The following is a 15097-nucleotide window of genomic DNA, read 5'->3' on the forward strand; positions in this document are numbered from 1 at the left end:
TCACCCAAGGAAGATGTGAAGGAACTGCACAAGTCGAAGCAATTTTGAGAGTGAGAGAGGAGCAGGGCCTGAGGGAAGTGGGTGTCAGAACGGGGCTGCAACAGACAGGCAGAGAGGATTCTGAGTGCTGTGCCAAGGTTTGGACCAAATCGTGGATACCAGGAGTTGCTGAAGATCGGGGCTATGCATTGGGCTGTGTAGACTTGGTGTAGGACAGATTTCAACGTAGGAACCCTGGAAAGGGGCTGATGAACTCTTAAGAGAGGCATGGCAGAGTGGTGAGGCTCCTTTGTCATTAGTCAGCCCTCGGAGTATTTCACGACATGATCATGTGCCACCTTGACAGGCTGCTTCCCTGACTCTGCTGCAGAACCTTGCCCAGGTTCCTACTCCAGCATAGTCACCATTGTGTTTGAGATGCTGCATCTCTTTATCTGGGCTGGGATTTCTTGGAGAACAGAATGGTACCTCCATCAGTTCTGGGCCTCTCTGTCCCACACTGTTCCATCCCATCCCATCCCATCCCATCCCATCCCATCCCATCCCATCCCATCCCATCCCATCCCATCCCATCCCATCTTTAGTATATTAGCTATGGTGGTTTAATAGAGCCTGGTGATGCATACCTGTAATTCCAGCTTCTTGGAAGTCTAGGCAAGAGGATTACCGTGAGTTCAAGGCCAACCTGGGTTACAAAGTGGGTTCAAAGTCAGGGCGACCCTATCTCAAAACGTCAGCACTGTGCCTCTTGCTCTCTTTGGATCCCACTTGAAGGGAAATGTGACTCCTCCTCCTCCTCCTCCTCCCTCATCCTCTTCTTCCTCTTCCTCCTCTTCCTCCTCCTCCTCCTTCTTCCTCTCTGTCTCTCTCTGTCTCTCTCTGTCTCTCTGTCTCTCTCTCTGTCTCTGTCTCTGTCTCTCTCTCTCCACCCACGTTACCCCCTGCCACTCCTATGTCTTTCCCCTTCAAAGGGTCTATGAAATGGGAAAACAAACCCCTAGCTTCTGTTCAACCCGACATTCGTATGTGGCCTTTAAAAATAGCATTCTCAAACCACTGGCATGTGCAGACAGTTTGGTGTCTTGGCCAGCATGTCGTTCCCCGGTGCTTTGTTTTTCCCTTGCATGGCAGTCTCGCCACATCTGGCCCTGAGGCCTGCTATGCGGTCCTGAACCAGCTCCCTGTGTTGGGCCAGGTCCTCCCTGCAGAAGCCAAGGGAGGCTGCCTGCTCTTCAGCTCACCCCCACCCCATATGTGTTATGGCATCCTGCTTCCTAGACACCTATCCTCTATCCCGGACTCGGATCCTTCCCCCACCCCTACCCAGTATACCAAACAAAGTTCTCCAAATGAGCTTAAATACTCTCCTTTGTATCCTCCCCAACCCCCAACCCGCAGCTGACCCAAGCATTGCAAGTAGCTCTTGAAGGCTGGTAGCATCACTTACGTTGCTCTGCCCAGTAGACTGGGGCCTCTGATGCCCGTGGTAGGATTAGCCACATGTCTCTGCTCTCACCACATATCTTTACAAAGTTTGCCTGTCAGTGTGTTCTTCTTTCTTTGTGCCCTTATTTCCCTTCAGCCCCCACTATCTTAGGCATGTGCTGCATCTGTTCCTGCACAGGCCGGGGCATTGCTTGGTATGCATATGTCTTTATTTGCCATCTCATTTGATTTCCTCCTTTCCCTACTCAGCACCAAGTCTCTAAAATCCATTCACATTGCTGCGTGAACATCTGGTTTCCATTTCTGGTTATTTTTGTAAGGCTATGGTCACAGGGTAACGTTTCCAGAGATTCAAACTAAGAAAGGTCTCATTTAAATCTAGCTTCTTACTTAAAGTTCAGCCTTAGTAAAATATCCTTTGATAGTTTCATACATGTACAGAACAGATTTTAGTCATTTTTACCCCACTTGCCGTCTCTCATCCCCCACACCCCCTCCCTGCTGAAGCCCTTTCTAACAGTCCATACCCCCACTTTCATGTCTTATCTGTTTGTTCAGTGGATGAGTTTTCGATGTGTGGCAGTTGGCTCTCCCTGATGGGGTAAGAGGTCGTTGAGTGAGATTACAAGTAGGCAGCTGTCCTGGACACTGAGGTTACCCTCTGTGCCCTCCCCCCAATGCCAGGCCTATCCTGGCACTTTGTCTGGGGAGTCTGTACTCAGCTTCGCCAACCTGCTTGCCCCAGGGTGCCTTCTCCTAGGGTCCTTTATCTGAGCATTCTAGCGTATGTTTTACAGAACAGGGGCAGGCCGGAGGGTCTTGCTAGCTGCGGTGTCGAAGGTTGCTGCTGCCACCACTGCAGACTCCACCAGCTCTCACTTTCATCCTTAGTCATCCCATCTGTGTGAGGGTATACCCAAGTATATGTGTGAGGATATATCCAAGTATATGTTTGAGGATATACCCAAGTATATGTGTGAGGATATACCCAAGTATGTGTGTGAGGATATACCCAAGTATATGTGTGAGGATATACCCAAGAGGTATCCTGGAGTCCCTTCTGGGTGGAGGTCCAGGCGAGTTGGGGTACCAGTTGGCTTACAGTCAGCTTGGCTGGCATCCCGCCACTTTTTCCCTGCCCAGTGTGGGGCAGTTACATTACTGCCTAGGCTTTATGCCCTTGTAGTTAGTGGGAGCAGGAGTAATCAAGCTCTCAAAAGGCCACGTTAGGGGTTGGGTGGCTCAACTCAAATGTTCAATAAATAATAGTGATGATTGTAAGAATTTACTATTGTTTTTACACAAACCAGACTCCTCTTATGCTGACCTCTTGTCATGTGTCCCCGTGGCAACAGACTTGTGCCTCCTGCCCACCTTTTAAAAGAATGTGTCAGCTCTGGGCCTGGCTGGGTTTGATTAACTCTGTCCACCCGTGGCAGAGTGAAGGGGGTGTGGTGTCCAGGAGCGAGTGAGCCCCTCTTTGCTTTCTTTCCTGGTTGGGGAGTCCTGGGGCCTGATATGGAGGTTGATGTCCAGGCTGAGGCAAGTTTCTCCAAACTCCTCCGTGTGTTGGTGGTCTAAGTGGCTCCTGTTGCATTTCCCTTGAGACACACCACGGCCTTGTTTTCTTTCAGAGGATGTTGAGGATGAGTTGATAAAGGAAGACATTGTCTTGTTTCCACCTCCATCAATGCTCAAGCTTCAGACTGTGTCAAAGCCAATTGACCTCTCACTGGCTAAGGTAGGTGTCAGGGCTGAGCCTCGGGGGTGGGGGGTGGGGTGGGGTCCACGGTGCACACGCCTGATGCTGACAGCATAACTTTGATGCTTTTGCCTCCGTGCTTCTTCCTTGTCATCTCCTGGTCGCTGTGGAAGTGGGGACTTTGATGTGATGTATAAGGAACCTGACCCTAGAGTCGGGAAGACCGTTTTAGTCCTGGCTGTTCCCCTGCCTCCTTGTGACAGAGGGGTGAGGCTGGGGCTGGGTTTTCCTATTCTAGATGCTGTAGGACCCTGCTCTTTGGTGGACCAGCACTGCCCCACCTGCAGCAATGGGACATTAATGAGGTAGTTATCCCGTGAGACTGGCTGTGTGCCTACACTGATGTCATGCACTAGGCTCTGGGCAGCTGCAGAGCTAGGACGGGGAGGGGTGGCAGTTCTTCAGTATGCCCAGGTTTGAATGTGTGGCCTCCTGGATGGACCTATGGCAGCAGGACGCATGTTTCCTGCCTTATGACCTCCTTGGCAGAGGTCCCATGTTCCTCAGGACCCTCAATTGCTAGGGTGACTTGTTCCTCCTTTGGCTAGAGGTTCCTGCAGGATGGAGTGTTGTGCCTGCTGTCCCACACCAGCCTCTCAGCCAGGATCCAGAAGAAAATCTAGACGCTCCTAGAAGCACAGCCAGCTTTTCATTGTTCCACTGACCTGTGTCTACTTAGCACATAGATCATGATGTAAAGATGTTTTTAGAGTTTATTTCCCCTTTCCTTTTTTGTTCCCTATGTTCTCCGTTCAGCTTTTGAAGCTACAGAGGGCCAGGCACATAAAAGGGAACCCAGAGCTGGCCACCCATGCTCTGACCATCCATACCCACAGCTGTGGTTCTCTGCACAAGGCACTGCCACTTGGTGCTCAGCCCTTGGAGGCACCCAGAGACTGCCCAGCAAGGTGTCCCAAACCAATCAAAGGGACTGGGTTTCTTTCAGAGACAGGAGAGGATGGAACTCCAGCTTCTGCATTGTTGTTAAACACACTGGTGTCCCAAAACTGTCCCTCTGACTATGAGGATAGCAACAGAGTCCACACAGAAGACCAAGTCTGTAGTTTTCAGGCTGTTAGAAATGCACTCCTAGCAATTTATGGATGCACTTGACACAGGAAGGGAATTGAGCCCTGATGGATGAATTCTTTTTTCCAATCACTTACAGTGGCATCCTAGAGAGAATTCTTTTTTTTTTCCCCCAGAAAGCTAGATAATATGTTTTTGACTTTGCTCAGGGCTATGGTCTGTGTTGCAATTACTCCTATTTGTTGTTGTGATGTAGAAGTAGCCAGAGACAAATATAAACAATGCCCATAGTTGTGTGCTAATAAAACCTTATTTACAAAACCAGGTAGGTGCCAGATTTAGTTTATGGACTATAGTTTGCCAACTTTGTGCCAGAGTTGTGACTCTGAAACCTTGCAGTGAAGTTGAATCATTTGGGGCAGTTTAAAACCTGATAATCTGATAAGGCAGAAAGCCGTGGCTTCCATTCTTCACACACACACACACACACACACACACACACACACACACACACACACACGTGCGCACGCACACGCACGCACGCATACACACGCACACATTCAAAATAGCAACAGCAAAAAACAAACCAACCCGTGGATACCCGGCTCTCACCCCCCAGGAATGTGGATTGATTGATTGACCTGGCCCGTGGCCTACTCATCAGGATTATTTTAAGTGTCCCTAGAGATAATTTTAATGTGAGGTCAGGTTGGAAACTTACAGTCTTTCCGATGGAGGTTCTGAAGATCCCTGGTGAAGCCAAAGTTTTATATTTCCAGGTCTGTGTAAGGAAACTCTTGGCCCATGTTAGCATGGGCTGGTGTGGTTTATAGATGTTCCAGAGGTAAGACCCTTAAGGTCACGTTTATCTTCCTCAAATATGAGAAGAATGGGCTTGCAAAATAGAGACCACTGCCAGAAAATGCACTTCCTTCTAGAACCCAAGACCAACTCCTGCTGAGCCTGTGCTGCAAGCCTTGTTATTGTTCATTTTATAAACAGCTAATAAAATGCTTTTCCCTCCCAGGAGATAAAGACCCTTCTGTTTGGCTCTACCTTTTGCTGCTTCAGTGAAGAATGGAAACTTCAGAACTTTTCCTTCAATGACATTGCCTCGTTAAAATACGGCATTGTGCAGAACAAGGCAGGTTGCTCTTGGGGTCTTCAGGGACCTTTCTTCGGGGTTGTCCTGCACAAAGTGGGGACATCATTCATGTGGTGACCTCTGAGAGCACTGGTGCGGTGGTGACCTGGCCTACCACAGGGTACAGGCAGTTAAGATGGGGTGCTAGAGCAAGAAGAGCCACTGTGATCCTTGCTGGGGACATTCTAGTCAAACTCACTTCCTGTGACACTGGGATGTCACCACGAGGGAGCAGAAGGTGGCCTTGAGCATACTTGCATAGGCCTGACCTTGGAAGGAGTTGGGGGGTTCAAAAGTAGAGCTGGAGAGGGTCACTTTCAAAAATGGAGGCCAGAACGTGGGAGCAGGGAGTTCAGTGCTATAAGAAATGGTAGGGCATTGTGTGAAAAGCAGGTGTTGGAAGAGTGTGCAGTGGCTGTTACAAAGCCAGCGGTAGGTGTGGGAAGCTCTGGACATACTCCGCAGGATAGTTTCAAGAAAGGCCTGAAAATGTTCCCACTCCATGGTCAAGGCTGCAGGACAGCTACATTGGGACATTCCTCAGGCATGGAGTTTCCTCCGTCTCTGCTGTTGGAGAAAGGACCCGGATACTATCAGATCCTGCCTCCCTCTGCGGTTTGACAGCCCCAGCTTCTCTTTTACTACAACTTCAAGGGCAGCACTGACCTATTGCTCTTGGATATGGTGGGAGTTGTCTGAGTGACAGAAAAGCCATGGTCATGTCTCTAGCTTCACACCTGCCTTTGTAAATAGTCACACTCATCCCATGAGGAAGGAGCTAAAACCAATCTCTTCCTTGGTGCAGGGGGAGGCCTGGGAGTGTACATATAGACAGGTCACCTTGCTGAAGGCCCCCTTTGACCAGGGCTAGAGGCTGGTGGGTGAATTGGACAGCTTCTTGGGCCATTTTCACTGTAGTGACGTGTGTCTTTCTCTGCAGGGTGGTCCCTGTGGGGTTCTGGCAGCTGTTCAAGGCTGTGTGCTTCAGAAACTCCTGTTTGAAGGAGATAACAGAACCAACTCTAATCTGTAAGTCAGGGTTCATCTTCCCTTCCCGAAGCTTCTTTAGAGTGTCCAGAATAAATAAGCAAGTGTGGGTGTTCCCTGATACTTCCCATCATCCTCCGAAGGTTAAGAAGGGCACGGGGGAAGGCAGCTAGGCAGCGGGGCTCCTGCTGACCTGGTTAAATGGACATGGTACTTTTGGCCATAGGAGCAGGCAAGGATGGTGAGTCACATTTTGCTCCAAATGGCAAGTAACCAAAGACAGCTTTGCAAATGTTCTGCCTCCTCAGACCCCTTACTTGCCCACCTGCTGACCCTCTGACTAGGCCCAAGGCTTCCTCCCTCCCTGCTTCTCTGTCAACAGCCAGAACTGCAAGTCCCAGCCAAGTCTCCTGTGCATGACTTTCTCCACTCTGTGATCATAGACTTTGTTTCACACACAAAGTGTTTGTACCCAGGCACCCCTGTTCATCTACATATAGTCAGCACTTCTCGGATACCTCTGTGCAACGAGAGAAGCGACTGCTTTCTCTCCCTCCTCCCACCAGAGGTGTCAACCAAGAGACGTGAGATTTGCTATCGATTTCTGATGAAGCCAGCACTTCCTCTGACACCCAGAAGCATTTGACACTCCCGATGTGATGGTACCCATTGAATTAGGGACCCCTGACAGTCTCAGCAGGGTCCTTGCCTGTTTCCAGTCTTAGCGTGGAGCATAAATCACAGGGCTGTGATAGTTGGGGGGAGGTACCTGTTCCTTCATGGCTGTTGGAACTGAATAGGAGAGCCAGACCAAGAGACAGGTGGTGATGGGGTCATGCATGTTGCCAAGGCTGGGGGACCAGTCTTCCTGCAGGTACATTTGAATCTTACTGACCTCTGCAGAGGGAAGAAAGCTCCTTATTCCCTCCACACATACCCATGCCATAGCTTTTGTCCCTCTAAGCTTTCCTGCCTCTCGCCGTAAACCCTCAAACTCTTTCCCTGTGTGCTCAAGTGGTTTGTCTACTGGTCCCTCTCAAGTGAGTGAAGGAAGGCCTTCCCTGACCTCCATGGCCTGCCTCTAATCACTCCACCACTCACTGTGCTCTCATTCATTGGTGCAGTTAGATATCTATATCTGCCTCCTCCCCAGAACACACACCCCGTGAGAACAGGGACTTTCCTGAGCTGCCTGGTCCACAGTCTTGTTCCTGGAATCCGGCACCATGCCTGGTCCACAGGACTGGCCCTCAGGATTTTTGTTGAATGAGTGCATGAAGAATGAATGAGTTGTTCAGACAAACAGGGAGGGGAGGCAGAATGGTATTCCCGTAAAGAGAACAAGATGTGCAAAGGCCCTAGGGCAGGGAGAAGAATAGAGGTCGCCTGAGGTGGCCAGAGATGGAGTAAGGCCAGGCAACCAGAAGGGCCTCTGGACTCCCAGAAGGACTGGCAGCTTTGAGTAAGCCTTGACCGTGGCCCCTGTGAGTGATGTCTCATGACTCATGTCAGCCCAAAACTCCTTCAGGGCCTCTTTAGATCCCTAGACTCATACATAGATGGTTTCCCAGTTGTTGGGATGCCGTTTCGAAGTTGCTTGCAGAATGGGATGCTGCCCAGGACATAAGTCATCTTAGTTTCTTGTAGCCCACAGGAGAAGGAAGCCAGAGCTTTGAAGGCAGGAGGTCCACTAGGTTGGAACCCAGGGTGACTCTGAGTCAAAAGAAACTCTACCATGTGGTGGAAAGTGACACTCTTGCCCACCTCCAATCATGGCCTGTCATTGTTTAGCATCCGTCAAGCGTTGTCTAGGCCTGCTCTATGCACCACTATACAGGTAGCTTTACCTGCTCTGAGAGAGAGAGAGAGAGAGAGAGAGAGAGAGAGAGAGAGAGAGAGAGAGAGAGAGAGAGAGAAGAGGAGAAGAGGAGAAGAGGAGAAGAGGAGAAGAGGAGAAGAGGAGAAGAGAGGAGAAGAGAGAGAGAGAGAGAAGAGAGGAGAAGAGAGAGAGAAGAGAGAGAGAGAAGAAGAGAGAGGAGCAGGAAGCAATGTGGCCTTGGCCTAGAGCTCCTGTGTGCTGGGACCTGGAGAAAGAAAGTGGGTTCACCCGGACAACAACCCAGAGGGCAGGCCTGCTGTATTTGTCTGTGAGGCCTGGGTCATGCTGGCTGCTGGGGCTGATGGCACACATCTGGAAAGAGGATGGAAGTTGCTATTGGGGTTTATGTGACATATGAGGATTGTGTAGTGTTGAGGACTTGTGTTGTATGTGGGGCAGTGTTATATTTTTGAATTACTGCATGTGGGTTGCATTTCATGAGAGAAGCTGTGTTGTGTATATGAGTGAGTTGTATTATGTACATGTTGTATTACATTGAGGGGGTTGTGCTGTGTGGTGATTATATTTGTATGGGAATTGTGTAATGTAGAAAAGTTGCATTGTATGTAGAATTGTATTGCATGTGTGTGAATGTTGTTTTATGGGATAATTGTGCTCTGTTTGGAGGACATGTTATGTGTGTGATTGTGTTGGATGTGAGGGTTGTGCTATGTGTGAGTTGTGTTTCGTGGCTCTGTTGTGGGTTATTTTAAGGTTATATTGTATGTGGTTTGTGTTGTATATGGATTATGTTGGGTTGTATGCAACTTGTATTTTATGTTGAAGTGTTGTGTTGGGGTATTTGGGTAGGCTGTGTTGTTTGAGTGGGTCATGTTTTTAAGAGGTTTTGTTGTGTGTCGGTTGTGTTATGTACAAAGGTTATATTCTGTTTGGGGTGGGTGATATTATGTATGCGGGTTACGTTGTGTTCTCAGAGTAGGTTATGTTGTATGTTAGTTGTATTGCGCGAGTGTGTGACCCTGTGTACGTAGGACCTGCCTGTGGATGATGGTAGTGCTTTCTTTGGGCCTGGTAGCTCTGGATGGTGCTCATGATTCCCTACATCCCACATCCCCATGATCCTCAGGCTAAGTGCACAGGATGTTCCTTCCTGCTCAGTGAGAGGGAAGCAGGGACATCAGCTCTGTGAAGTCCAAGGAAACTTAGGGAGAAATGCATGGGCTGGGCCCATCGGTAAGGGAACCGATGTACTCTGCAGTCTCCAGCCAAAGAAGTAGTGCCGGCTGCCTCAGGCAGACAGTTAGGGAAGGGGAGGAGAGCGATGGGACACAGCTTCAGCCAGTGCTGATACAAGCATAGAGCAAGCTGCTGTTCAGGGACAGGAGGAAAGCAGGAGCGCCTTTTGCAGTTTGTGCCTCTGCTTTGCTAGTCTTCTTCGAGTTGAAGGCTACAGTAGGTATCCTTGTGCAGTGGGTGCCGTGTGCCCTCAGGGAGGGGAGAGTCTGTGCTAGGGCGAATGCTGCAGAGAACACAGCAGCTGGCCAGGATCTGGCTTTCTGTAGTGGTGGTGGGGAGCTCGGGGTCTCCGAGTTGGTAAAGTTAGTAAACTCCTTCTCTGGTTGTGCTCCTTGAGAACATGCAGAGACCTTTGAAAGACCTAGTACCTTGCAAGTGAGTAGGCCCCTTGACCTCAGCCCATCACAGTCCAGATGGGGAATCTGAGGCCCACAGATGGATTGATGTTAGCTCAGGGTCACAGTACCATTGCTAAGCCAAGACCGTCCTGTGACATCTTGCCTGTCATAGCATGTTGTTGAACTAGAAGTAGTGGGGACCAGAGATGGCAGGAGGAGCTGAGGCTGTTGGAGTTTGAAACAGCTGTTGGATGCTCCAGTACCCTCTAGGCTCTCCGTTTACCAAGCGCTTCTCAACAGCACCTCCCTTGCCCTGGTTTACTAAGACTAGTGCAGACAACTACAACTACACTGCATCTGGGGTGTGTGTGTGTGTGTGTGTGTGTGTGTGTGTGTGTGTGTGTGTATGATACAAGTATGTCTGGTTTAGGTGGCCCTCCTGGGCTGTGCATGCTAGGTCCCTGTATTAGTCAGGGTTCTCTAGAGTCACAGAACTTATGGATAGTCTCTAGATAATAAAGGAATTTATTGATGACTTACAGTCGGCAGCTCAATTCCCAACAATCGTTCAGTCACAGCTGTGAATGGAAGTCCAAGGATCTAGCAGTTACTCAGTCTCACGCAGCAAGCAGGCGAAGGAGCAGGAGCAAGAGCTAGACTCCCTTCTTCCAATGTCCTTATATTGTCTCCAGCAAAAGGTGTAGCCCAGATTAAAGGTGTGTTCCACCACACCTTTAATCCCAGATGAAAGGCATAGCCCAGATTAAAGGTGTGTTCCTTAACTCGGAGATTCAATCTTCTGGAATCCATAGCCACTATGGCTCAAGATCTTCAAACCAAGATCCAGATAAGGATCTCCAAGCCTCCAGATAAGGGTCACTGGTGAGCCTTCCAATTCCGGATTGTAGTTCATTCCAAATATTGTCAAGTTGACAACCAGGAATAGCCACTACAATCCACCCCTTGTCAACTTGACACAAATAATATCTCATGTTCACATGAAACAATAACAAGGTTGTAAATACGCCTAACATGATATAACTATCCCTCGTACAATCGCAAACGCATTAGTAAATTTACAATGGGCATTCATATTACTTTATAATCCTCGTTTCTGCAACTGGTTACGTGGCCTTAATTGGTATTTATAACTACCTTCCTCTACTACCCATTCTGTATTTCCTTCACCTTCAGCCAGCACCTCAGCAGGTCTTGGCTCTTTTCCTGGAGGATTGACCCATACCTTCATTCCTGATGGGTCTGTGTCCTTTGTCATCCTGCTTGGATTAGGCTGTTGTAGTTTCCCATTGACTTTAATCACAGGACATGGTAGTACTAAGAGACGCCCTAAGGGATCTCCTGCACTCCAGACATAATCTTGCTTACCACCATTGTGAAGAGGTAATCCAATTTCCCCATGGTAATCTGGATCTATCACCCCTCCTAACACTGTTATTCCTTTTTTAGCCTGTTGGTTTAAGGGCATTAGAAGCCCAAAATGACCAGGGGGAAGTCTGAGCTTCCAGTTCAATGAAATGTTTGTTGTAGCTCCTGGTAGGAGCACTCCCCTCTCTGGAGCCAAAACTTCTAAGCCAGCAGAACCTAGAGTTATGGGGACAGGAAGCAAAAATTTTCCTAGAGGGTCACTAGGAGTGATAGTAAGTGGAACTATTCCGTTTTCCACCCCTTGATTCCTGGACCCATGAATCCTGGCTATGGGTGAAACTGTACCATATATCGAGCGCTGATTCAAAGCATATACTGCCTTCTGAAGAACTCTGCCCCAGCCTTCCAAGCTGTTACCACCTAATTGGCGCTGTAACTGCGTCTTCAAAAGGCCATTCCATCTTTCTATCAGCCCAGCTGCTTCAGGATGATGGGGAATGTGGTAAGACCAGTGAATTCCATGATCGTGAGCCCACTGTCGTACTTCTCTGGCTGTGAAATGAGTTCCTTGGTCAGAAGCAATACTGTGTGGAATACCATGACGATAGATGAGGCATTCTGTCAGTCCGTGAATGGTGGTTTTAGCAGAGGCATTACGTGCAGGAAAGGCAAATCCATAACCAGAATAAGTATCTACTCCAGTAAGAACAAAACGCTGTCCTTTCCACGAAGGAAGTGGTCCAATGTAGTCAACCTGCCACCAGGTTGCTGGCTGGTCACCTCGAGGAATGGTGCCATATCTGGGGCTCAGTGTTGGTTTCTGCTGTTGGCAGATCTGGCAATCAGCAGCAGCTGTAGCCAGGTCAGCCTTGGTGAGTGGAAGCCCATGTTGCTGAGCCCAAGCATAACCTCCATCTCGACCACCATGGCCACTTTGTTCGTGTGCCCATTGAGCAATGACAGGGATGGCTGGGGAGAGAGGCTGATTGTCCACAGAACGGGTCATCTTATCCACTTGATTATTGAACTCCTCCTCAGCTGAAGTCACCTTTTGGTGAGCATTTACATGGGACACAAATATCTTCACATCCTTTGCCCATTTGGAGAGATCTATCCACATACTTCTTCCCCAGATGTCTTTCTCACCAATTTTCCAATTGTGATCTTTCCAAGTCCCTGACCATCCAGCCAATCCATTGGCTACAGCCCATGAGTCAGTGAATAATCGTACATCTGGCCACTTCTTCTTACAAACAAACTGTAATACCATGTGTACTGCCCGAAGTTCTGCCCACTGTGAAGATTTCCCTTCACCTGTGTCTTTCAAGGTTGTCCCAGAAAGGGGTTGTAATGCTGCAGCTGTCCACTTCTGGGTGGTGCCTGCATAACGTGCAGAGCCATCAGTAAACCAGGCTCTAGTCTTCTCCTCTTCGGTCAGTTGATCATAGGGAACACCCCATGAGGCTATAGGTGCATGCTTGGCAGCAGATGGCATTGTAACAGGAGTAGAAACCATAGGCATTTGAGCAACTTCTTCATGTAACTTGCTTGTGCCTTCAGGACCTGCTCTGGCCCGATCACGTATATACCACTTCCATTTGATAATAGACTGCTGCTGTGCACGTCCCACTTTATGACTTGCAGGGTCTGATAGTACCCAGCTCATGATGGGTAATTCAGGTCGCATAGTGACTTGGTGTCCTATTGTCAGACGTTCAGTTTCCACTAAGGCCCAATAGCAGGCCAAGAGCTGTTTTTCAAAGGGAGAATAGTTGTCTGCAGATGATGGTAGAGCTTTGCTCCAAAATCCCAAAGGCCTTTTCTGTGATTCACCTACAGGGGCCTGCCAGAGGCTCCAAACAGCATCTCTATCAGCCACAGACACCTCAAGTACCATCGGATCTGCTGGGTCATATGGTCCAAGTGGTAGAGCAGCCTGCACAGCAGCCTGGACCTGTTGAAGGGCCTTCTCCTGTTCCAGGCCCCACACAAAGCTAGCAGCTTTCCGAGTCACTTGGTAAATAGGCCTAAGTAACACACCCAAGTGAGGGATGTGTTGTCTCCAGAATCCAAATAGGCCCACTAAACGTTGTGCTTCTTTCTTGGTTGTAGGAGGGGCCAGGTGCAATAACTTATCTTTCACCTTAGAAGGAATATCTCTGCATGCCCCACACCACTGGACTCCTAAGAATTTCACTGAGGTAGATGGTCCTTGAATTTTGGTTGGATTTATTTCCCATCCTCTGATACGCATATGTGTTACCAATGAGTCCAAAGTGGTTGCTACTTCCTGCTCACTTGGTCCAATCAGCATAATGTCATCAATATAGTGCACCAATGTGATATTTTGTGGAAGATCCAAACGATCAAGATCCCTTCTAACTAAATTATGACACAGGGCAGGAGAGTTAATATATCCTTGAGGCAAAACTGTGAAGGTATACTGTTGGCCTTGCCAACTGAAAGCAAATTGCTTCTGGTGGTCCTTATGGACAGGTACTGAGAAGAAGGCATTTGCCAGATCAATAGCCGCATACCAGGTGCCAGGAGATGTGTTAATTTGCTCAAGTAAGGAAACTACATCTGGTACAGCAGCTGCAATTGGAGTTACTACCTGATTTAGTTTTCGGTAATCAACTGTCATTCTCCATGATCCATCTGTTTTCTGCACTGGCCAGATAGGAGAGTTAAATGGAGATGTGGTGGGAACCACCACCCCTGCATCTTTCAAGTCCTTGATAGTGGCAGTAATTTCTGCAATTCCTCCAGGAATACGATACTGTTTTTGATTCACTATTTTCTTTGGCAGAGGCAACTCTAAAGGCTTCCATTTGGCCTTTCCAACCATAATAGCCCTCACTCTACAGTTCAGGGAACCAATATGAGAATTCTGCCAATTTCTGAGTATATCTATCCCAATTATACATTCTGGAACTGGGGAAATCACCACAGGATGTGTCCGGGGACCTACTGGACCTACTGTGAGTCGGACATCAGTCAAAACTCCATTAATCACCTGCCCTCCATAAGCCCCTACTTTAACTGGAGGGCCACAATGTTTCTTGGGATCCCATTCTTTGCCAATTAGAGCCCTTACTTTAACTGTCGACACACTCTGAGGCTGAGACTTGAATTTTCGCTGTAGTTCAGCCAACCTTACAATGAGAGTTTCTGTTTGATTTTCTGCAACTTGAGCTCTATTGCTACAAGAGAGAAGATTCTCCTCAAGGACACACTTAGCAACTTTTAGATCGTTTACTTGTGTCTGGAGCCTTTCGATTTTATCACACAACTCCTTCCTTTCATTCATCATTTTTTCCACAGATACTAAGAGCAGCCAGCCAGTAAAATCATTTTTCGATTTTTTCCCCATCTTGTAGAAAGCTTTGTGCACTGAATCACCTAATTCATTAAGAAAATCAAGGGCATTAGCTTCTTTAAGTTCGGAATATAGTTTCAACCATGGGTCTTCAAAATTCTCTGAGCTCCCAGGAGGGAGAGAATCTGGAGAGGTTTCAATAGTTGAAAGTGCTGGTGGATCAACAAGCCAATTCCAGAATTTTAAAAGATTCATCCTTGTACTTCTGTTACTCTAGAACCACTCCTGGTACCAACTTCTGTATTAGTCAGGGTTCTCTAGAGTCACAGAACTTATGGATAGTCTCTAGATAATAAAGGAATTTATTGATGACTTACAGTCGGCAGCTCAATTCCCAACAATCGTTCAGTCACAGCTGTGAATGGAAGTCCAAGGATCTAGCAGTTACTCAGTCTCACGCAGCAAGCAGGCGAAGGAGCAGGAGCAAGAGCTAGACTCCCTTCTTCCAATGTCCTTATATTGTCTCCAGCAAAAGGTGTAGCCCAGATTA

General features: G+C 48.2%; 1 protein-coding gene across 7 annotated transcripts in view; it reads left to right on the top strand.

The window, feature by feature from the left end:
* Mindy4 (MINDY lysine 48 deubiquitinase 4) overlaps nt 1–15097 on the top strand; it is a 116874-nt gene that overhangs the window by 54105 nt on the left and 47672 nt on the right. For 4 of the 7 annotated variants that reach the window (XR_003956211.1, XM_006506296.4, NM_001142781.1 and 1 more), the window contains exons 7-9: nt 3081–3187; nt 5265–5381; nt 6322–6410. Coding sequence is in view for 4 of the 7 variants with exons in the window: in XM_006506296.4 (XP_006506359.1) it covers nt 3081–3187; nt 5265–5381; nt 6322–6410 (313 nt within the window). In the remaining 3 variants the exon portion in view is untranslated. The remainder of the gene's footprint in view (nt 1–3080; nt 3188–5264; nt 5382–6321; nt 6411–15097) is intronic. The other 3 variants (XR_003956212.1, XR_003956214.1, XM_006506298.4) reach the window with 1 other exon arrangement.

Source organism: Mus musculus, chromosome 6 (assembly GCF_000001635.26).
Source record: "Mus musculus strain C57BL/6J chromosome 6, GRCm38.p6 C57BL/6J".
Classification (NCBI taxonomy): Eukaryota; Metazoa; Chordata; class Mammalia; order Rodentia; family Muridae; genus Mus; species Mus musculus.